The sequence below is a fragment of the Lygodium microphyllum genome, chromosome 15, assembly GCF_053477565.2.
Source record: "Lygodium microphyllum isolate KBCC chromosome 15, Lygodium_microphyllum_v1.1.10, whole genome shotgun sequence".
Taxonomy (NCBI): Eukaryota; Viridiplantae; Streptophyta; class Polypodiopsida; order Schizaeales; family Lygodiaceae; genus Lygodium; species Lygodium microphyllum.
The window spans coordinates 142364450-142388890 of record NC_141149.1 but is presented as its reverse complement, the minus strand read 5'-3'; the positions used below and the strand labels follow the sequence as shown (position 1 = coordinate 142388890).

Here is a 24441-nt window from a genome sequence, read left to right as displayed (position 1 = left end):
GTGGGCATCAGATTGTAACAAGGAGATGAGAAAATGATGAGTGTTGGTTGATCACAAAGGATCAACGATGGATAATGAAAGTGGGAGGGCTATAAGCTAAAAAGAGAGAAAGTTCTAAATGTGGTCAAACCCCTAAAAAATAGCCAAAAAGTGCACAAAAACAAATGCACTAAGGTGTCCTTTATCTAAAGTGTCTAAAATACATAAAATGATAGACAAATACAAAATGTTAGAGCTCCTAATGTCCTCGTCTGACTCAGACTAGGACTCACAGACAGGAGATAACTGCACAAGATACACGACTTGTTGTGACAGAGGGCGCGAGGATTGAGACATGCAATGCTTTCTCACAATAGAGAGACAGAGGGAGAGAGTGCAGAGTAGAGAGGAGAGTGAGCACGCCATTCTTGGGTACAATGATGAGTGTATCTCTTTAGGTTTTTAGATAGATATATATATATGAAAGCACAAATGTGCTAGGGGTGTGTTCACACCCGTGTACATATAAAATGCACAATGGCCCTTTATTCCTAACAGCCTCCCACCTAAAGGTAATGTGCCTTGAGAGGAGAAAAGAATCAGCTAAGTCTAGGTATGTACAAAGCTAAAATACATATATCTATCCAATTCCCATCATCTGGCGGCAATGAGCAAACCGCTCTATTGGAAGACCCTTCGTGAGAATATCTGCAGGATTATCATTTGTATGTACTTTGACAAGCTCAATGCTCTTGCTGTCAAGTACATCTCTAATGAAGTGGTACTTCACTTGTATGTGCTTCGTCTTTGCATGAAAGACGGGATTCCGTGTTAGCATGATAGCACTTTGACTATCACAAGGGAGAACAGGTAACTCTGTAATTCCAATCTCTCCCACCAGTCGTGAAAGGCATAAAGCCTCCTTGCATGCTTCAGTGGCAGCCATATACTCTGCCTCTATAGTAGACAATGGAACACACTTTTCTAGCCTAGAGATCCAAGAGATTGCTCCTCCTGTGAAGGTAAACACATGCCCAGAAGTGGACTTTTTGCAATCCGCATGACCAGTATAGTCTGCATATGTAAAGGCAACGACAAATGCCATCTACTTTCCAAAGCAGATGCACAAATCCTTTGTGCCTTTGAGGTATCTCATAATACCTTTCACTGCTTCCCAATGCTTTTTACCAGGATTTTCCATGTATCTGCTAACCACTCCCACTGCAAAGGCAATGTCAGGACATGTAGCAACCATAGCATACATCAAACTGCCAACAGTTGAAGCATATGGTATCTTGGCCATTTCAGCCTTCTCATCATCAGATGTAGGGCTGTTCTCTGCACTGAGTTTCTTATATGGAGGCAATGGAACTCCAATTGTTTTCCTCCCCCTCTATATTGAAACGCTACAAAACCTTGGAGATATACTCTTGCTGAGATAGATAGAGTAATCCTTTTGACCTATCTCTGAGTATTCGCATGCCAAAAATGTGATTTGCATCACCAAGATTCTTCATGTCAAAGCTGCCATGAAGACTTTGCTTCAGTGAGTCCAAGGCATGAGTATCTCTGCTAGCAATCAGCATTTCATCAACATGCAGAACCAAGATAATCAGGCTGCCATCTGCTGCCTTCTTGGTGTACAAAGAGTGATCCACTTGACTTCTATGAAAACCTTGAGACTGCATAAATGTATCAAACTTATGATACCATTTTCTTGGTGCTTGTTTCAGCCCATACAAACTCCTTTTGAGTTTACATACCATCTTCTCTTTCCCTTTTGCCACAAACCCTTTAGGCTATTGCATATATATGTCTTCATGCAGATCACCATGTAAAAATGTAGTCTTTACATCCATTTGTATGAGCTCCATATTTTCAGCTGCAACTAAGCCCAAAATGGTTCTCAATATAGTCATCTTGACTATAGGAGTGAAGATCTCATCAAAGTCAACTCCATGTTCCTGTTTGTATCCCTTCGCAACCAATCTTGCTTTGTACTTTGGCGAGGAACCAGAAGTGACCTTCATCTTGTAAACCCATTTGCATGGAAGGGGTTTTTGCCCTTTAGGCAACTGCACCAAGTCCCAGGTGCCATTTTTCTCAAGAGATTCCATCTTTGACAACATGGCTTTATACCATTTCTTGTTGTCGTGTCTGTTCATTGCTTCCTAGAAGCAAGACGGTTCACCACAGTCTGTCAACATGACATAATCAGCCACATTGTTTGCACTAGGAACAAATCTATTAGGTTGTCTAGTAGCCCTAGACGATCTCCTAACCCAATGATCATTATTTGCTGGCTGTTCCTACAAATTTCCATTTTTAGCTTGCTGTCCTGGCATTTCAGCTTGCAAATCAGCATTAACAGCTTGTTGTCCTGGCTGTTCATGCACATCCAGTGGCTCATCATTATGGGCAATAGCTGGCTGATCATTTTCAGCATTTGCAGGTTCATTTACAGCAGGTATTTGCTGTTGTACAACGGGCACATTTTGCTGTCCAAAAGGTATTTCTTCTCGGAATACAACCCTATGGACCTCCTTAGTCTTTTCGGGCCGTTTATGCATGCGCTCTTCTCGGAAGATAACATCATTGCTACGTACTACTTTCCTTCTCTCGGGATCCCATAATCTATATCCCATTTCACCTTCATCACCATATCTTAGGAAAATACATTTACAGGACTTTGGCTCAAGTTTGCTGTGTTTTTGCTTACATATGTGCACAAATGCTTTGCAGGCAAATGCTTTCAAGTGTGCATACGAAGGTGGCTTGCCCGACCACGCTTCTTGTGGAACTCCCCCCCTTCCCCCAAAGACCTGTTTGGTGACCGATTAATGAAGTGTACGGCTGTCAGAATAGCCTCTTCCCAAAAACCATGGGGTAATGTAGGATGGACCTTATCCTATATGGTCCGATTCATACGCTCTGCAACTCCATTTTGGGGTGGATTATGAGGGGCAGTGAGCTCCCTCTTTATCCCTTTGTTGTCACAAAATGCTTGAAAGGCTTTGGACACATATTCCCCACCATTGTCAGAGCAAAGACACTCAAGTGTCTTATCAGTCTGATTTTCAACCAATGCCAATAAATTTTTAAACTTGTCAAGCCCTTCATCCTTGCTACGAATAGAGTAAACCCATACCTTTCGTGTAGCATCATCAACAAAGGTGACAAAAGATTTATTTTCCCCTAAAGATAACCCTGGCATCTGACATACATCTGAATGTACTAACTCTAGAGGAGATTTAAGCGAAAGAGACTTCTTATGAGACGTCTGTGCATGTTTACCATAAACACAATGATCACAATGCTCAAAATCAGCATAATGAAGACAAGGCAAGTAACCCAAACGAGAAAGCAATTTCATTCCAGTTTGACTCATGTGTCCCAATTGGCCATGCCACAAAGAAACACTTGGTTGCTCGGTCATAGCAACAACATGATCACTCACTCTACATACATGGAGAGGATACAAGGTATCACTTTTACAACCTCTGGCAATCACTCTAGATCCCTTATAGATCTTCCATTTCCCATCTCCAAAGATGGTATGAAATCCATCGTCATCTAGCTGCCCTGTGCTAATCAAGCTCTTCTTGAGTTGAGGCACATGCCGTAATGCTGCATCTTCAAAGATGGTATGAAATCCATCGTCATCTAGCTGCCCTGTGCTAATCAAGCTCTTCTTGAGTTGAGGCACATGCCGTAATGCTGAAGTGTGAAGACAGAACCATGCTGAAATTGCAACTGCACATTGCCAATACCTGCAATGTCACATGCATAGTTGTCCCCAAGATGGACAACACCATATCGACCCCCTGTTTAATTAAAAGACCACTCACGATGAGGGGTGACATGAAAGGAAGCACCTGAATCTAGAATCCAAGTATGCATGTCATCATCCGTATTTGCAAGTAAAGCATGTGTACGAAAGTGTGAAGAGACCTAGAGTACGTCATTCCCACTGTCACTGTCATGAGTGACTACATTCACCTCTTCAATTTGACACTGCTTTTCTTAGGTCGACTCTCTTTCTTCTCTTCCTTACTATCATCTATCTTCTTGCTTTTTCCTTTCTCTTTTTTCCATTTGTAGTAGTCATGTTTAAAGTGACCCTTCTTGCCACAATGATAGCATTCAACATCCTTGCCACGTGATTTTTTGCGTCCCTTGCTATCAGATTTGCCTTTTTGCTGTGATCTGCCCCTAGTATGCAAAGCATTGGAAGACTTTCTGGATGCATTGTTTTGCGATTCATTTCTTCCATGAGTAGAGCACTCTCTACATCATCATACAAAAGGATCTCATTAGAATTGCTCATAGCAGTCCTGAATGTATTCCAACTCTTTGGCAAAGTGCAAAACAAGAACGTAGCCTTAAATTCTTCATCAATCAAGAACTTCAAGGCAACCAACTCGCTGAAAATGGAGTTAAACTCACTCAAGTGAGCAGACATTGCTGTATCCTCTTTCATACGCAAATCCATAAGCTTTTTCAGCCAATACACTTTACTTGCGGCACTCTTTTGTGCATACAGTTCTTCCAGTGGAGTCCAAATAGTATAGGCAGAATCCAAACCTTCAATGTTAAACAGCAAGGCATCAGAAATCGATAGCTCGATCAATCAGTGTGCAAGCTCATTTAACTCATCCCAACCTTCCTGTTTCACATCTGCAGGCTTTGCCCCTTTGGTCTTAATTGGCTTTGCTTGCTTCTTCTGCAACAGGATATTATAGCACTGTTTTTGCAAGACTGCAATGTTATGTGCTCCTTCAAGCTTCTTAATGTGCATGAAATTATTGCTGTCATTGCTGCCAGCCATGATTTTTAGCCCAAATGTGACAAAAAAATTCAGCAAATGTAGACCCAATTTGCACACAAGTGACCAAGGTACAAACAAGTACCAACCAGCCATAAATAACCACGTAGAAGTAGAAATTTCAGATCTGCAGATAAATTTTCAGAAGCACTAAACCTTCTGCTAAAACACTCCACAATTGATTACAGCTGTTCCAAGGACAAATACATCACATTACATGAGAAGCCCCAAATTTTAGCTGCAATTTTTGTTGTACATGCATCCACGGGCACAAAATTTGACTCGCATTGTCAAAAGTGTTAGCAGTCATGTTTGTCATGCCTTGTCATCTCGTGCCTGTGAGCCTCAGTCTGAGTCAGATGAGGACTTTAGGAGCTCTGACTTGTCTATCACTTGTTTTGACGGAGGAGGTAGCTCATTCTAGAGCACTCAGTTTATTGCATTTTAGTGCATTTTCTCCTCCAGTCAGGATTTTATGTGCATTTCTCGGGGCAGTTTCTGCATTCTTCAGCCTGCCTCACCTGCCGGACATTGTCCACCCTTTCCGGGATTTTTCTGAGCATTCCTGGCATTTTTACCAGCATTAAATGCTGGTCGGATCAGCATTAAATGCTGGTCAGACATATTTATCGCCTCAAATTTCAGGTCGGCCAGTTTTTGGGTTTTTTGGCTATTTATAGGCATTTCCCACTTGCCAGTCAGTTGTATTATCATCTTCCCTCCTTCTTTGGCAAGTGCACACTCCGACTCCGTCATCTTCCTCCGTCTTCGGTGCTGCCGTCATCATCAGCCTGATCTGGTGCCCTCACTGACGCCTCGGGCTGCGTGCAGGGACTGATCAGTCCACAGTTTTGTATTCAGCATTCATTACAGTCAGTGCAGATTTTCTTCCTTCATTCCTTGCTTTCTCTCTCTCCTCCTCTGTGTTCGTGTTCTTCTTCCGTTGCGCACTCTCACATGGTATCAGAGCCGAAGGAGAGTACACGGCGCGGGAGAACACCCACAACTTTGCGTTTGCTGGTCAAGACGTCTCCAACAGCTGAGGCGTCACCTTCTGCACCATCTCCTTGATCAAGGCGGCCTATTTTGGTGTCACATATTTGCGTTTGCTGCTGGCGCCTCCTCCAGTGGCTGCCACGTCATCACCAACCTCTTCCTGCTTGCGTTTTCAGCCTGGGCGGCCCTTCTCCAGCTGGGCGACACTCCTCCAGCCTGCGCCTTGCTGTTCTGGCTGTTGTTCCATCTTCAGGTGGCTCTTTTCCTGCTGGCGACCTATTCCCAGGCTGCGTTTTGAGGCAAGAGGCTGTTTTTCTGTGGTGATTGCATCGTTAGCATTTGCGTTTGACATCATCCTTGCGTTCTGTGCAAGGCGGCCAGCTCAGGAGCTTCTGGTGTTTGTGTTTCGGCACCGGCAACCTTCCCTTGTTGTGTTTTGGTGTTTGCAGATATCGAAGATGTCTTCTCATCAGTTTACGGGCTTTGATGACTCAGATGATGAGCTTTTGTCTCGACACATTTGAACGGAGGCGTGATTTTTATCACGAGGACCGTCGTTCGGAGTATATTCCTCTTTCCCGTCCCCCTTCTATTCATGTATCTCGGCGATCCCCTTCCAGTGGGCCGAAGATGCAGCCTTTGGTACCCCCTGTACAGGTACCCGTATTTCCTCAGCTGCCCAAAGAGGACCAGTTGGCTGGCTCCAATTTTTCTCTATGGTCCTGCAAGGTGGAGTGTATCTTGGACTCCTTCGATCTTTGGGAGCTTGTTTCTGTTCCTATTCCCCGGCGTAAGGTGGATCCCGCAGATGGGAAATCTATGGATCGTGCAGCATTATGGGATCGGCTCAATTCTAGAGCCAGATCTTTCCTCTTTCTGAGTTTGCAGGATTCTGTCCTTGTTCATGTTCACAGGTTGAAGATTGCAGCAGACGTGTGGAGAAAGCTCGCGTCTCTCTATCAACAGAAGACGTTTGCCCACCGGATATCTCTCGAAAAGAAGTTGCGGATGCTCGCTATTGATGATAGTCCTTCCATGAAGGACCACATCAACAGATTACAAGATATGAGGGATGAGCTTGCATCCCTCGGTCGGACGATATCTTCTGAAGACATGGCTATGATTCTTTTGACTCAGCTGCCATCGCCTCGGTTTGATGTCTTCTACACTAGCCTTCTTACATCGAGGACCCGTGAGAAGCTTCTATGGGAGGAGCTATCCCCGCTTGTCTTGGAGCATGATGAGCGACTCAGAGAGGTCAGTGCTAGTGGATCCGACTCCACTAGAGCCTTTGTTGCAGGTTCGGGAGGACAGAAGAAGAAGAAGAAGAAGACAAAGTCAAAGGCTAAGCAGCAGGACAGTTCTTCAGGCTCTGACTCAGATTCAGAGAGACCGAAGTGCCCACACTGTGGGAAAGGGACACATCCCGAGGAGAAATGCTGGAAGAAGTACCCTCACCTTCGTTCGGGAGCGAAGGGTGGATCTACATCGGAGCCTTCTTCTACCTCTACACCCGCTGTTACCCATGAGTCAGTGTTCCTTCATATCCATGCTTTGGAGGAGGATCCTTTTTCCGTGGCTGCAGTGTCTTCTGCGCAGCCTTGGTTAGTGGACAGTGGTGCTTCGAGTCATATGACTCCCCGAGGTGATTTGTTACAGGATCTTCGTCCATCAGAGGGTTCAGTCACTGTTGGTGACATTTTATCGGTGCCTATTAGTGGTGTTGGCACATTGCCTTTGTTTACCGACCGACCTTCGAGCTCCTTTTCACAGGCCCTACATGTTCCGGATTTGGGCCTTCCCCTCCTCTCAGTTTATGGCCTTACGAGGCTTGGCACACGAGTGATCTTCACTGACCATGCCGTTGTTATTGAGGATTCTCTTACAGGAGCTGTCTTATCTACAGGTTGGCAGGAGAGCGGGCTTTACAGGCTCCATTCCCCTTCTTTGATGCAGGGTCCTCCGAGGCAGTCTATTGCTACACCCGTTCCTGCTTGTGCACCTTCTATTCCACAGGTTCCTTCCCATCCCCCACCTTCCCCTTCGGTGGTTCCCTCGTACCCCCCATCCCTTTCAGAGGGGGACGATCTCGGTGATGCGGCTGTGGATTCCCTGGCCCCTAGTGTTTTAGAGGGGGATTCCCTGGATCGTGAGGAGCTCCTTCAACAGCAGTCTACATCGACGGACTTCATTGACCTTGGCATTCCTCTTGCCACCCCAGGATCCATTTCTCCCTTGGCCTTCAGCCACATCCAGGATCTGAGAGGGGGTGTTAGCAGTCATGTTTGTCATGCCTTGTCATCTCCTGCCTGTGAGCCTCAGTCTGAGTCAGATGAGGACTTTAGGAGCTCTGACTTGTCTATCACTTGTTTTGACGGAGGAGGTAGCTCATTCTAGAGCACTCAGTTTATTGCATTTTAGTGCATTTTCTCCTCCAGTCGGGATTTTATGTGCATTTCCCGGGGCAGTTTCTGCATTCTTCAGCCTGCCTCACCTGCCGGACATTGTCCACCCTTTCCGGGATTTTTCTGAGCATTCCTGGCATTTTTACCAGCATTAAATGCTGGTCGGATCAGCATTAAATTTATGGTCAGACATATTTATGGCCTCAAATTTCAGGTCGGCCAGTTTTTGGGTTTTTTGGCTATTTATAGCCATCTCCCACTTGCCAGTCAGTTGTATTATCATCTTCCCTCCTTCTTTGGCAGGTGCACACTCCGACTCCGTCATCTTCCTCCGTCTTCGGTGCTGCCGTCATCATCAGCCTGATCTGGTGCCCTCATTGACGCCTCGGGCTGCGTGCAGGGACTGATCAGTCCACAGTTTTGTATTCAGCATTCATTACAGTCAGTGCAGATTTTCTTCCTTCATTCCCTGCTTTCTCTCTCTCCTCCTCTGTGTTCTTCTTCTGTTGCACACTCTCACAAAAAGCCCCAAAATTTTTGTGGTCAAAGCATCAACCGTACATCTGCACTGTCTCTGACATGTATAGAACATGCCAGTTTTGCCAAAATAGAGCAATTTCAGCAATACCCTCGAATTTTTCAAGTGCTTGATTTCCAAATTGCATGGAATTAAACCTGCATGTACATAAAATGACCAAATGGCGCAGAATTTTTTTCCCAAACAGCAAAAGCTCCAAATTGCATGGGGTCCAATGTGCATCAATGTCGAGAAATTGGGTAAATTTCAGCCTAATTCTTGCATGTACATGAAAAACCCCAAATGTCGGAGGCAAAATGTCACAAATTTTTGCAATTATCGAGACAAATGGTCTTGTTCTGTATCACAATCCCCAAATCCGAGAAAAGCCCCAAATTTTCGGGCCAAGATTGCACTAATTTGAACTCTATGCTTATGCGTGCGAACCCCCATTAGGAAAGAGGGGTAATTTTTTTTTTAGGAAAAAAAAAAAGAAACGTGACCCTGGGGGGGGGGGGGGAGGGGGGTTCGTTGACCCGCCTACATTCTCCACGCACCCATTGGCGTCAGTTGCCTCTGCCTGTCCGCTACCAGCCCGTCATGCGACTTCTGCCCGGCTGGTCCCATCCGTTAAACCTGCTGTTCACGCCTGCTTGCCTCGTCGTCCTATGCCATGACGTTGCCCTGTTGTGCCCAGTTGCTGCTGTCGTCTACTCGCCAACAGTCCACCTGATCCGTTGTGCAGTCGCGCTTGACTTGTCTTGTTGCTTGCTCCTCAATAGCATTATGTTTGCAACAAGTGTTTAACATAGTTGCCGCCTGTTGGTCCAATGATGACGACTGTACTGCTAGCAGTGACTGCTGGTCATCACGACTGCATACTTGTGTGAACCATTGGCTCACTCCTGACATCTTGAGAAGCGTGCACTCCTTGCCCGCTCTGATACCAATTTGTTGTGACAGAGGGTGTGAGGATCGAGACACGGAATGCTTTCTCACAATAGAGAGACAAAGGGAGAGAGTACAGAGTAGAGGAGAGTGGCACGACGTTCTTGGGTACAATGACAAGTGTACCTCTTTAGGTTTTTAGATATATATATATATATAGATATATATGAAAGTACAAATGTGCTAAGGGTGTGTTCACACCCGTGTACATAGAAAAGGCACGATGGCCCTTTATTCCCAACACGATTGCTAAACCCCTCTCTTAAATCCAAGGTGTGGCAGAAGGCTAAAGGAGATGCGGATCCAAGGGTGGCGGGAATAGTGCCAATGTTGATGTAGTCCGTGGATGAAGAAAACCAACCAAGGAACAAGACCTCCTCTCCATATAAACAACGGAAGGCCACCAAAGGGCAATGGAAAGGGAGAGGCTTCGAACAGATCACTCCAAAAAACTCCAGTTGGGGATAGGTGAGCCAAGCCTCTAACCCAATTATGAGATGCTAGCGGGGAATTATCGAAGGTCCCAGAAGTTCATAGAAACACTAGGGACCAAGGGCCAAACGGCAAGGAATGGTGGCTCAATGACGAAGAAAAGAGATAGCCATATAAAAGAAAGGCCTAAAGCTCCTCTGAAACACAAAGGGCCAAGAAATCCCAGTCGCATCACTGATATCATCCCTCTTTGAAAGAGTTGAGAGATATGAGGGAAGCACGAGAGCAACTTCTTCCTCTTTCCTTTCTTGTGCTTGGCTTGTCTTGTACCTGTAGATAAAACTGCATAAGCACAGACATGTGCACGGGCTTCGCAAGAATCTATCTCATTGCGACACATATCTTGCTCAAGCACCAATGGGACTAGCTTCTCTCAAGTGAGAGTCTCCCAGCTATGAGAAGTGAGAAGACTAGTGTAGAACACATTATATTATCAGCAGAGTATGTCAGCTCATGTGTGAGTTTGAGCTTTTTATGGACTGGGCACATTATGTAGATATTTAAGGCATTTTTATTGTGCGGCATTTTATGCTTTATGGCATTTATTGCTGCCAATTGGCCAGCATTAAAGGCTGGCCGACTTGACATATTTTATGGCATTATTCATGCCTATATATTCTAGGCTCGTCCTTCTCAGCCAGTTAGTTTACCACTTGGAGGTCCCATGGAGAGAGGAGCCGGTGCCAGTATCCACATAGCCAGTGACTCATTGTTGTATGTGACAGTCTTGCGTTTGATATATGGATCCATTTCCTGAGCATACATCTGAGTTCTCATATGTATTGTGTTTTCTCTTTCTTTTCTTTTCTCTTTTGTCTTGTGTTTCAGCAGTTTATTTCAGCACATGTTTATACTTCCATTGCTGCACCACTTCTGACATGGTATCAGATTTCAGAATTTGTGCTCCTGCCGTGTTTTCTTGCTGATTTCAGGACTGTTTTCACCCTCGCTGATCAGGTGATTGTTGCGCCAACCAAGCGACCTGTTTTACCTGCGTTTTTTGCAGATTTGCCATCGCCTGCTGTCTACAGCCCCTTTGCTGCCTGCATTTTCAGTTTTCAGACTGCTGTGACAGTTTTTCAGCCTATTTGTGGCAGTACTCAGCCTGTGTTTTGGTATTCTTGACTCCTTCCTAGCTGGGCGACTATAACTTCAGGCCGTTTTTACCGTTTTTGGCAGTTTTTGATTGATTTTTTGATTTTTGCAGCAGCTTTTGTTTTCTTTTGGTCAGATTTTGGGTTATACTACATGCGAACTCTTGTTTTTTGCAGTCTGTGCTCGTGTTTTGACTGTGTTTTCTCTCCAAATACTTTATTTTCTCTACTTCTCTTCTAAATCCTCTACAGATACTCCTCCATGCACATCCCACTGATGACAAGCTGCGTGGACCTGATTATTACACGTGGAGTGCGGTGATGAAGGCTTGGTTTATCCAGAAGCGGTTATGATACGTGGTTTGCGGAGCTATTGCACGTCCTCAACGACCTTCTGTTCCAGCTGATTTTGATGAAGTTAACCATGAGGAAGCAGTGCTTACATGGGATTCTGATGATACCTGCGCTTACTTGGCCTTACTTCGGTGTATTTCCAAAGAAGTCCTACCGACGGTCACATCTGGTAGGATAGCTTTAGATGTATGGTCGAAGTTGCAGTTGATGTATGAGGCTCCTTCCACCATGAGGGCCGTTACTCTCTATGGCTAGCTACAACAATTGCAGTTTGAAACCAAAGGTACGTTCCAATCATTCCTCCTTCGAGTTACCTAGATCCAAGACCAACTTTGGACTATGCAATCTGCCCTATCAGAGGCACATCTTGTTGGTATGGTACTCTACAAGCTTCCTCAGGAGTTTGATGGAGTGGCGAATGCTTTGCGGGTGCAGACATCTACGACTCTTGCTAGTTTTCTTCATAGGTTCTCAATGCTGCTTGAGCATGAGGTGACTTTGCGACTATAGAGGCAGCTTCCGTCACATTATGGAGGTTAAGGTGAGGCTCTTACAGCTTAATAGAGGGGTTCGAAGAGGAAGAAGTTGAAGGCCCAGTGTTACCATTGTGGCAAGAAGGGCCATTTGTGGAAGGATTGCAAAGAGTTAGCGGCTTCGAGGAAGAAAAAGGAGCAGAAGACGAAGTGAGATGCAGACTTCTTTAACGAGTCATCATCTGTCTCAAATTCCGACTCAGATCTTTTGGCCAAGGCGAAGTCCAAGGCACAGAAGAGATCCTCTTTCTCGGATCGTGGGGAGGGCTTGGTGGCCCCTTCCTGAGCTGCTTTCTAGTGGTGGTGATGAGGTCATCTCTCATGACTCTCCAATGCTAAAGAGGGAGTGTGAGGGTGGTGAGATGGGGTAGTTGCACCTCATCTATATTTCTATATAGATGCACATGATCTAGAGAGGGACGTCCCTGACGCATTGACCAAAGTCTTGTAGGTTCAAATCCTAGAGCTAGGATTGACATCCAGTATAGCGTGTATGACGAGTAGTAGCTAAACTCCTGACGACCGTCAAGTATGAAGTATGGAGTATAGCGTGTATGACGAGTAGTAGCTAAACTCCTGACGACCGTCAAGTATGAAGTATGGCGTGTATGAAATGGCACGAGTGATTTTTTCTTCTTTCACCTCCCAACCTCGCCTAGATGAGTGTTGACTCCTCTCTCCCCGTTTGCTCTGCCAGCCGTCCGCTTCAGGTGAGTCCTACTATTCTTAGACTCTCTTACCCTCTAGGCTCCCCTTGACCCCGTTCGGGTGCCCAAGGCCCCCGGACGGTCATTCCTTGCTCCAGTCTCCCATAAATTACTTTATTAATGTTACATTTCCTTCCCCTTAAGAATCGGTTTCGTCCTCGAAAACGATACTTGGAAGGTCCAACTGTAAATTGGGAAACCTTTTCCTTAGGGTACTTACTCGCTTCCATGTTGAGCTTTCTTCTGAACAATCTTTCCATTTGACTAAATATTCTTGATAAATAGTATTTTTTGTTCGTGTGTTACGAATATTTAATATTCTTTCTGGTTCATGTGGATTAGATTGGTCATCTAATAGCTTCTCAATGTTATCATTTAAGATTAGATTATCCAAATCACCCAGCTTCTTCCTTAGCTTACTTACATGGAAAACCGGATGTGTTTTACTACCAGCAGGTAGTTGGAGCTTGTAAGTCTGTTCTCCCACCCTTTTAAGTATTGTGAAAGGACCACAATACCCGGGTGAAAGCTTTGGACATCGTTCCATTTTCATGGTTTTAGTTTGTTCAGGCACCTTAAGATAGACCAATTCTCCTTCTTCAAAGGAGATCTCTCTTCGGTGAGGATTTGCATAAGCTCTAGCTCGATTTTGAGCTTTCTTAATATTTTCTTGAGCAAATTTTAACATACTATTCATATTCTCCAAAAAGTCCTTGGCTGCCTGAACCTTTTCCTTATGCAGTCCTACTGTATGAGAAGCTCGGGGCTGAAACCCATACATTAACATAAATGGACTATATCCACTGGAAGAGTGCTTGGCACTATTATATGCAAACTTTGCTATCGGTAGATACTCTTCCCAATTAGTTTGCCTTTTACTTACGTATGCCCTGAGCATATCTTCAAGGATTTGATTAACCCTTTCAGTTTTCCCATCAGTTTGCGGATGATCCGCCGTACTCATGCTAAGTTTAGTATCCAACTTCCTAAATACAGCATGCCAAAATTGACTATCAAATTTCTATCTCGATCAGAAACTATATTTGCCAAAAGGCCATACAATCGGTATATGTTCTCTACGAACAATCTAGCCAATTTTGGTGTTTTAACATCAGTTGAAGTTGGAATAAACCTAACCATTTTGGTTAACCTATCCACAATCACCCACACAGAGTCGTGACCCCTCTGTGTTTTGGGTAACGCAACAATAAAGTCCATGGATATACTCCCATTTTCCTGAAGGAATCTCTAATGGGTGGAGAAGTCCTCCCATTTTCAATCTTTCAGCTTTATTAACCTGGCATTTATTACATTTGACCACATAGTCAAGGACGTCCTTATTCATTCCAGGCCAATAGAACTGCCTTTTAATAAGACTATAAGTCTTATTAACTCTTGGATGTCCCGTGCTAGGGGTATCATGACACTCAAAGAGTATCTGGCGCCTTATTTCTTCATCTTTCGGGACACATACCCTACCCTTGTAGAGTAAATAACCATTATCAATGGTAAAATTCTTCCACTTGAATCCCATTTGAGCAACCCCTAATGCTCCATTTCCTTGTTGAACATTCTCAGATATTCCTTCCTCAGTGGAGGCTCTTCCATTTGGATCCCCATTTTCTATTGCTTCCCATATGTTGGAATATGCCGGATCAACCTGGCATTTCCCTTTTAAGGATTCAAGCAAATCGGAAGTGAACTGAGTAAAACTCAATTCATTTATGATGGGCATTCTGCTGAGTGCATCAGCCACTATATTATACTTTCCTTTTCTATACCTTATCTCATAGTCGAACTCTTGGAGGAGTTCGGCCCATCTGGCTTTACGCCCTTGTAGATCCGGTTGGTCATTAAGCCACTTAATGCTTTCATGATCCGATAAGATCAAAAGTTTGGCACCGTACAAATAGTGCCTCCATTTCTTCATTGCATGTACTATTGTATACAACTCCCTCTCATAAATAGAATAATTCCGTTTTGCACGGTCTAATTTTTTGCTTTCAAAAGCAACTAGTCGACCTTCTTGTAATAAGACTGCGCCTATCGCCTTATCACTGGCATCGGCTTCAACCACAAATGGTTTATTGGGATCCACAATTAATAGTACTGGAGCTGTAGCAATAGCTACCTTAAGTTTTTGAAAACTTTCATTTTGATATGTTCCCCAATTAAAGCTCTTCCCTTTCCCTTTAAGTTGGTCTGTCATTGGAACAACTATTTTGGCATAATCCTGAATGAATCTACAATAAAATCCAGATAATCCTAGGAAGATCTGCAGCTCTTCCAAGTTCCTTGGAGATGGCCATTCAATAATTGCCCTTACTTTTTCTGGATGCATCTTGATTCCCTCTTTCAAGATAATATGCCCCAAATATTTGACCTCTTGTGCGAAGAATTCACATTTAGTTTTCTTCGCATAAAGGGAATGTGTTCTTAACAATTGGAATACTAATCGTAAGTGTTCCAAATGTTCTTCTTTTGATCTACTAAAGATCAAGATATCATCCAAAAAGACTACTACAAAGTGTCCTAGATAGGGTCGTAACACACTATTCATCAGCCTCATAAAGGTAGTTGGTGCATTAGTGAAAGATGGCTTCGGAAAGACAGAGGGAAAACGATGAAAAAGATCCTGAGCACGAGTGATTCTTCTCCTCCCAACCACGCCTAGATAAGTGCTGGCACCTCTCACCCGTATTCCTTTGCCAGCCGTCCACTTCTCTGGAGTCCTACTATTCTTGGACTCTCTTACTCTCTAAGCTCCCCTTAACCCCGTTCAGACGCCCAAGAGCCCGGACGGTCATTCTCGTGCATGTTCCCCCAGATTTACCTTAATGTCACATTAAATGTCACTTTTAATGTCACATTCCATATTTATGACCTTAACGTGACATTAAATATCACTTTTAATGTCACATTCCATATTTATGACCTTAACGTGACATTAAATATCACTTTTAATGTCACATTAATGTCACATTTCCTTCCCCTTAAGAATCGGTTTCGTCCTCGAAAACGATACTTGGAAGGTCTAACTGTAAATCGGGAAACCTTTTCTTTAAAGTACTTACTCGCTCCCATGTTGAGCTTTCTTCTGAACAATCTTTCCACTTAACCAAACATTCCTGATAAATAGTATTCCTTGTTCGTCGATTACGAACATTTAATATTTTTTCTGGTTCATGTGGATTAGATTGGTCATAGAATAGCTCCTCAATAGCATCATTTAAGATTAGATTTTCCAAATCACCCAGCTTCTTCCTTAATTTACTTACATGAAAAACTGGATGTATTTTACTACCAACAGGTAGTTGGAGCTTGTAAGCCAATTCTCCCACCCTTTTAAGTATTATGAAAGGACCACAATACCTTGGTGAAAGCTTTGGACATTGTCCCTTTTTCATAGTTTTAGTTTGTTCAGGCACCTTAAGATAGACCAATTCTCCTTCTTCAAAGGAGATGTCTCTTCGGTGAGGATCTGCATATGCTCTAGCTCGATTTTGAGCTTTTTTAATATTTTCTTGAGCAAATTTTAACATACTATTCATATCCTTCAAAAAGTCTTTAGCTGCCTGAACCTTTTCCTTATGCAGTCCTACTGCAAAAGGAGCTCTGGGCTGAAACCCATACATTAACATAAATGGACTATATCCAGTGAAAGAGTGCTTGGCACTGTTATATGCAAACTCTGCTATCGGTAAATACTCTTCCCAATTAGTTTGCCTTTTACTTACATATACCCTAAGCATATCTTCAAGAATTTGGTTAATCCTTTCAGTTTGCCCATCTGTTTGCGGGTGATCCGCCGTACTCATGCTAAGTTTAGTATCCAATTTCCTAAATACCGCACGCCAAAAATGGCTATCAAATTTTCTATCCCGATCAGAAACTATATTTGCCGGAAGGCCATATAATCGGTATATGTTCTCTACGAACAATCTAGCCAATTTTGGTGTTTTAACATCAGTTGAAGTTGGAATGAACCTAGCCATTTTGGTTAACCTATCCACAATTACCCACACAGAATCGTGCCCCTTCTGTGTTTTGGGTAACGCAACAATAAAGTCCATGGAGATACTCCCATTTTCCTGAAGGAATCTCTAATCGGTGGAGAAGTCCTCCCATTTTCAATCTTTCAGCTTTATTAACCTGGCATTTATTACATTTGACCACATAGTCAAGGACGTCCTTATTCATTCCAGGCCAATAGAACTGCCTTTTAATAAGACTATAAGTCTTATTAACTCTTGGATGTCCCGCGCTAGGGGTATCATGACACTCAAATAGTATCTGGCGCCTTATTTCTGTATCTTTCGGGACACATACCCTACCCTTGTAGAGTAAATAACCATTATCAATGGTAAAATTCTTCCACTAGAATCCCATTTGAGCAACCCCTGATGCTCCATTTCCTTGTTGAACATTCTCAGATATTCCTTCCTCAGTGGAGGCTCTTCCATTTGGATCCCCATTTTCTATTGCTTCCCATATGTTGGAATATGCCGGATCAACCTGGCATTTCCCTTTTAAGGATTCAAGCAAATCGGAAGTGAACTGAGTAAAACTCAATTCATTTATGATGGGCATTCTGCTGAGTGCATCAGCCACTATATTATACTTCCCTTTTCTATACCTTATCTCATAGTCGAACCCTTGGAGCGGCCCATCTGGCTTTACGCCCTTGTAGATCCGGTTGGTCATTAAGCCACTTAATGCTTTCATGATCCGACAAGATCAAAAGTTTGGCACCGTACAAATAGTGCCTCCATTTCTTCATTGCATGTACTATTGCATACAGCTTCCTCTCATAAACAGAATAATTCTGTTTTGCACGATCTAATTTCTTGCTTTCAAAAGCAACTGGTCGACCTTCTTGTAATAAGACCGCGCCTATCGCTTTATCACTGGCATCAGCTTCAACCACAAATGGTTTATTGGGATCCACTATTAATAATACTGGAGCTGTAGCAATAGCTACCTTAAGTTTTTGAAAACTTTCATTTTGATCTGTTCCCCAATTAAAACTTTTCCCTTTCCCTTTAAGTTGGTCTGCCATTGGAACAGCTATTTTGGCATAATCTCGAATGAATCTACGATAAAATCCAGATAAACCTAGGAAGATCTGCAGCTCTTCCAGGTTCCTTGGAGGTGGCCATTCAATAATTGCCCTTACTTTTTCTGGATCCATGTTGATTTCCTCTTTCGAGATAATATGCCCCAAATATTTGACCTCTTGTGCAAAGAATTCACATTTAGTTTTCTTCGCATAAAGGGAATGTGTTCTTAACAGTTGGAATACTAATTGTAAGTGTTCCAAATGTTCTTCTCTTGATTTACTAAAGATCAAGATATCATCCAATAAGACTACTACAAAATGTCGTAGATAGGGCCGTAAAACACTATTCATCAGCTTCATAAAGGTAGCTGGTGCATTAGTGAGGCCAAAAGGCATCACCAAAAAATCATAATGCCCGTATCTAGTACGAAATGCCGTCTTGGAAACATCTTGTGCCTTAATTCTTATTTGGTGATAGCCTGAATATCTTTGTGAAGAATTTTGCCCCTTGCAATTGATCAAAAAGATCTTCCATTCTGGGCATAGGAAATTTATTCTTCACCGTTATTTTATTAAGTGCTCTATAATCAAAACAAAGTTGCATAGAACCATCTTTTTTCTTTACCAATAAAATTGGTGAAGCCCAAGGTGAATTAGTGGGTTGAATAAACCCTTTATCCAGGTAATCCTTAATTTGTCTTTCAACTTCTTGATGTTGTGTTTCACTTAACCTATACGGTGGTTTTGAAATTGGGTGTGTATCCTTATTTATATCAATTGGGTGATTTATATCACCCCTATCTGGTGGAAGGCCACTTGGTAAATCAGAAGGAAACACATCTTTAAAATCATCTAACAAACTATTCAATTCATTATTAACATTCAACTCACAAACATAAGAAAATTGTTGCTTTATATTACAGAAAGTAAAAGTATTCTGTACAGGAAGAGACCATAGCATATATACCTCACAAACTTCCTTCTTTATCAGCTTCTGAACTTCAGTAGAACACAGCAAAGGATTATCAGATACTTCATGTTCACCTTGAATGACAAAAGTTTTACCATCCCTTTCAAATTCCAGTGTATTATGGTGATAGCTACGTTTTAAGGATGGTTCCAATCCCCATAGCCACTCTCTCCCTAGAGCAATATCAGTTCTTTCCATGTTCATTATTTGGAAATCAAGCTTATCTTTATATCCTTGAATCTCAATTTCCAAATTGGATACCATTGTATCCCATATTTTATTGTCTTGGCCTTGGATCATACGAACAACATATTGATGCTAACTGTTTTGTTGGGGAAGTTTCAATTTTTTGACAAGTGCATAATTTATAAAATTATGTGTGGTAAGAGTCATCAATCATGACTCTAACCCTTTTTCCAGCTATCAATCCATGTACTCTAAGTAAATCATGTGGCCCAAAAGTAGGCTGCCACATAGAAGTTGACATACAACACTTATGTTGTACATCCATGTGCAAGACCTCTAAAGATTTATACTTTTCATGGCCCTTTAATTCTAAGGTCTGCACTACATGGATTTGTTTTTCTTTTCCCTTGCCCTTGTCCTTATCCTTTCCTTTGTCTTCCCCCTTTTTCTTTTGAGGGCAATTCCAAGCAGCATGGTTAGGGGATAGGCAATTGAAACACAACTTTTCTTTTTTGGCCTTATCAAAGTCATCAGGACTTAACTTTGGCCTCATATATGGTTTCTTTTCAAAAGGTTGTTTTTTACCCTTAAAAAATGGCATTTTCCTTTTAAATTTGCCCATAAATTTTGAGGTTTCCAATTCCTTAGACTTGGGCTCCGTATCAGTGAGACTAGTGAGTGTACCTGGACGCATACTATCTTCATAAATTAATGCAAATTTAATTGCCTCTTCCAGCGTCTTAGGTAAACTCCGTTTTACTTCCTTTTTACAGGCTTTATCTAGTCCCCTAATGAATCCTCTTGTTTTTTGGAATTCATCTATTCCTTCCAGTTTGAGGATTATCTCACGATATTCCTCCAGATATGTCAGCAGGGGTCTTCCCTTTTGTCTGACATAATCCCAATCTTCCCAATTTCTTTCCATTTCATTTTCAGGAAGAAATTCTTTCAAAAAGACGGATTCAAATTGAGCCCAAGTTTCAGGTATTTTATTCGCCTCCTTTAAAGTTCGCCACCACTTATATGCTTTGGGCCCCAAAGTTAAACTAGCCTCCAGTGCTTGGAGATGTGGTGGGGTATTTTTTAATTTATGTAAATCTTCCCATTTTTGGAGGAAATTAAAGATTGTGTCTTTATTCCTATCTTTTTCCTCCCCGTAAAATTGAGGTGGTTTCATATCCTTTAGAACTGGATTATCCCTCAATTTATGGTAAGGTTGGGGTTCCTTAGGATCTCGCATAGTCACATCTAAATCTTTCGATGAAGATGGGACATCTGAGATTTCTATCTTATTTTTATCTCTTTCCAACAATAAAGTTAATTGAGATTTTATTTCAGTAAGTGTTTGAGTTAAAAATTCCATTTGAACCCCCTGAGTTTGCACACGAGCAGTAAGATCATTGAATTGCTCTCGCGTAGCAAAAAATTCTTCCCATTGTTCTTCTTGTATTTCTGGTTCATGGGGATCTACCATAGATTGGTCCCCAGAACTAGAGCTTTCCATTACCCTTTCTTTTCCTTTTTCTGCCATTAATACACTGGAATTGGAAAGCAAAAATAAGAATTGCATACAAAGTAAAGTACTTCCCTGATTTTAATGGCAGGCGGTGGTTGCTAGTTTGGAAAGAAGCCCGAAGAGTAATGAACAAATTTTATCTTCCCAGATTAGAGCAGTAAAGCAGTCATGCTGGAAATTCAATTTCCTGACTTCAGTCGTGTATGACATTCTTCTGTCCCTCTCACAGCAGTCATGACAACAGTCGTGTCATGTCCATCTCACAACAGTCGTGACAAAGTCACGTTTCACATTTCGCCTCCATCTACTGCAGTCGTGTCACGTTTCCTCGCGACCCCACGCTTGGTCGTTTCGCCTGAACCTTTTTCCTGCCCGTAACGTGTCATATTTATGTGACCTGGCACGTCTCACTTTTTTTTTTCTTCACGGCCCGTCGCGTTTTCACGGCGCCTCTTTTCGGCCAGTACTCACGCGACCTTGCGAAGGACTGACGACCTGGCGGACGACTGACGATCTGACGAACGACGGATCTGGCCGTTGAACCATAGGCTCTGATACCAATGAAAGATGGCTTCGGAAAGACAGAGGGAAAACGATGAAAAAGATCCTGAGCACGAGTGATTCTTCTCCTCCCAACCACGCCTAGATAAGTGCTGGCACCTCTCACCCGTATTCCTTTGCCAGCCGTCCACTTCTCTGGAGTCCTACTATTCTTGGACTCTCTTACTCTCTAGGCTCCCCTTAACCTCGTTCGGGTGCCCAAGAGCCCGGACGGTCATTCTCGTGCATGTTCCCCTAGATTTACCTTAATGTCACATTAAATGTCACTTTTAATGTCACATTCCATATTTATGACCTTAACGTGACATTAAATATCACTTTTAATGTCACATTAATGTCACAATTAGTGAGGCCAAAAGGCATCACCAAAAAATCATAATGCCCATATCTAGTACGAAATGCTGTCTTAGGAACATCTTGTGCCTTAATTCTTACTTGGTGATAGCCTGATTTTAAGTCTATCTTTGTGAAGAATTTTGCCCCTTGTAATTGATCAGAAAGATCTTCCATTTTGGGCATAGGAAATTTATTCTTCACTGTTATCTTATTAAGTGCTCTATAATCAACACAAAGTCGCATAGAACCATCTTTTTTCTTTACCAATAAAATTGGGAAAGCCCAAGGTGAATTGCTAGGTTGTATAAACCCTTTATCAAGGTAATCCTTAATTTGTATTTCAACTTCTTGGTGCTGTGTTTCACTTAACTTAAGGTGGTTTAGAAATAGGGTGTGTATCCCTATCTGTGTCAATTGGGTGATTTATATCACCCCTATCTGGTGGAAGGCCACTTGGTAAATCAGAAGAAAACACATCTTTAAATTCATCTAACAAACCACTTAATTCATTACTTACATTCAACTCACAAACATAAGAAAATTGTTGCTTAATATTACAGAAAGTAAAAGTGTTTTATACAGGAAGAGACCATAATATATATACCTCACAAGCTTCCTTCTTTATCAGCTTTTGAACTTCAGTGGAACACAACAAAGGGTTATCAGATACTTCATGTTCACCTTGAATCACAAAAGTCTTACCACCCCATTCAAATTCCAGTGTATTATGATGATAACTAGGTTTTAAGAATGGTTCCAATCCCCATAGCCACTCCCTCCCTAAAGCAATATCGGCTCTTTCCATATTCATAATTTGGAAATCAAGTTTATCTTTATATCCTTGGATCTCAATTTCCAAATTGGATACCATTGTATCCCATATTTTATTATCCTGACCTTGCATCATACAAACAACATATTGATGCCCACTATTTTGTTGGGGGAGTTTCAATTTTTTGACAAGTGCATACATTTACCATCTTTTTGAAATTCGGTGATTTTTCATTGTTGCTAATTTGAAAGTCTTCTTAGTTGTGGTGTGTTGGTTTTGTTTTGCAGTTGCCAATTGATGTGGAGCTTTATGAAAGACGAGAACAACTGAAAAAGAGTGGTTTGGGAAAGGTATTTCCTTTAACCTCATTCTACCAAGGCTACTAGCTATTTGAATCAATTTAGGCTACAAAGTGTCTGAAATGGAGAAAACTGCAGGTGATTATGTTTCTCTCAAGGTCTGAAGAAGAAGGGGTAGCAAATCGAAAGCTGGCTAGAGACTTGGTAGATAAATGGGTAAGGTTATATCATATGGTGTTCAGGTTTATCTCTATAGTATACTAGTTTTGGACTGATTATTTCTCTACTCAGAGTCGGCCTATTTTTCAAAAGAGCACACGTTATGAGGATTTAAGAAACTATGATGACGAACGGCCACCACCACAAAGGCCCCTTGCGAAAAAGTGAGTATGCCTTTTGTGGGCAGGCACCCATATGACATGGTGAACTTAACTTTCTCACTAAGCAGGATTCATAAAATTCACATGGTGCTCTTGGTTTTTTCTTTTGGTGGTCCTTGAAACAGACCAGCAGTGAAATCAACAGCAGGATTTGATTCTAGAACAGGGGATGACTTGGACCTTATAGACAATTCACAGTAAGTATCTTCCTTACTGCTCTCTTTTATATGGGGCCTTCGAGGATGTTACTGATTTAACATCATATTGTGTTTTGCAGGGACCCTAAACCTGGACAGCCTGGTTACAGGCTACATGCTTCAAGACCAGAAGCCCTTCCATTGGATTTTGTTGTACGGCCAATTTCAAAAGTTGATCCGGATGAGATCAGAGCTCGCGCAAAACAGCAGCGAATAGATGAACGCAGAATGAAGGTATTTTTTTCAGTTTTTCTTTTACTTTGGGTACTGTGCCTTCACTATGAAAGGAACACCCAGCAGTAATGTTTGTGGAAGAGGTATCTTGTTTTTGTTTAGTGAATTTTGCTTGCCAATGCAGTAAAATACTAAATTTTGATGTGCATCGTGCAAAATGGGCTTTTAGCAGAACCCTTGTTTGTTTAGTTCTCAGAAGTCAGGTTTTTGACATACAGATGAATAAGAAGCTTCAACAGTTGAAAGCTCCAAAGAAGAAATTGCAGGCATCCAAATTAAGTGTTGAGGGACGGGGCATGGTCAAATTCTTCTAAACTTCAAAAGTCAAAGAGGAATGCTTCTTTCAAATTTCTTGGGGACATTACATTGAGGGGCGCACTACTGCTCCATTACACCTTCTATTTGGTTGAAAGGGTTTTGCCAGGGTATTGGGCTTCTCTATTATGTTCTTAACAAGGAGTAAAGAAATGTTATGCCCACAGATGCATGTATCACTTCTGGAATGTTCATGTAAGAATCTTCCTGTGCTGACTTAATCTCCTTGCATAATAGAAGCACCAGAGATTTCTTGGTTTGTATTAGAAAGTTTTTTTCTACACTGTAGCATCAAAATGCAAAAGGGCTGCTTTTGCAAAGTTGCCTGTAATAAAACTAGACAGCCCTGAAAGTTCTCTGGTTAAATGTATAGCCAGAGTCTTGCTGATTGAAACAGCAGGATCTCTCAGGCCTTTATTTTCAATCATAAGCAGTTACAGTCTAGTTCTTCTGATTTTTTAGCTTTTTGTTTTTAAAACAATCTCTAATGATTGTTTATCATACTTAGTTCCAGCTCTCTATCACTTTATAAAGATATTTTTATTTGTCAAATGTTTTTGCTGTGGCTAGGCATACCCTCACAGCAGAAATAAATAAATAAAGAGAATAGCATGAACATCCACAACTGCACTCCCGAAGGTAAGTAAATAATGTGTACAAGTGGCTGGAAGTTCTGCTGCTGCTGTCCTAGTATATCCCACGCGGGATTGTGGATTGCAAAGCTTAATGTGTGCTCCTTCCTTATCTACTCAACCAATCTCTCTCA

The 24441-nt window shown here is 42.2% G+C and overlaps 1 protein-coding gene across 2 annotated transcripts in view; it reads left to right on the top strand.

The window, feature by feature from the left end:
* The window catches only part of IWS1 (Transcription elongation factor (TFIIS) family protein), a 29795-nt gene extending 5676 nt beyond the window's left edge, over positions 1-24119 (top strand). Inside the window, exons 6-11 of one of the 2 annotated variants that reach the window (XM_087694914.1) lie at positions 22538-22600; positions 22688-22765; positions 22862-22932; positions 23055-23126; positions 23207-23360; positions 23579-24119. In XM_087694914.1, the coding sequence (XP_087551040.1) occupies positions 22538-22600; positions 22688-22765; positions 22862-22932; positions 23055-23126; positions 23207-23360; positions 23579-23674 (534 nt within the window). In that variant the 3' untranslated portion in view covers positions 23675-24119. Of the gene's footprint in view, positions 1-22537; positions 22601-22687; positions 22766-22840; positions 22933-23054; positions 23127-23206; positions 23361-23578 lie in introns of both variants that reach the window. The other variant, XM_087694913.1, reaches the window with a different exon arrangement.
* The last annotated feature ends 322 nt before the right edge of the window (positions 24120-24441 follow it).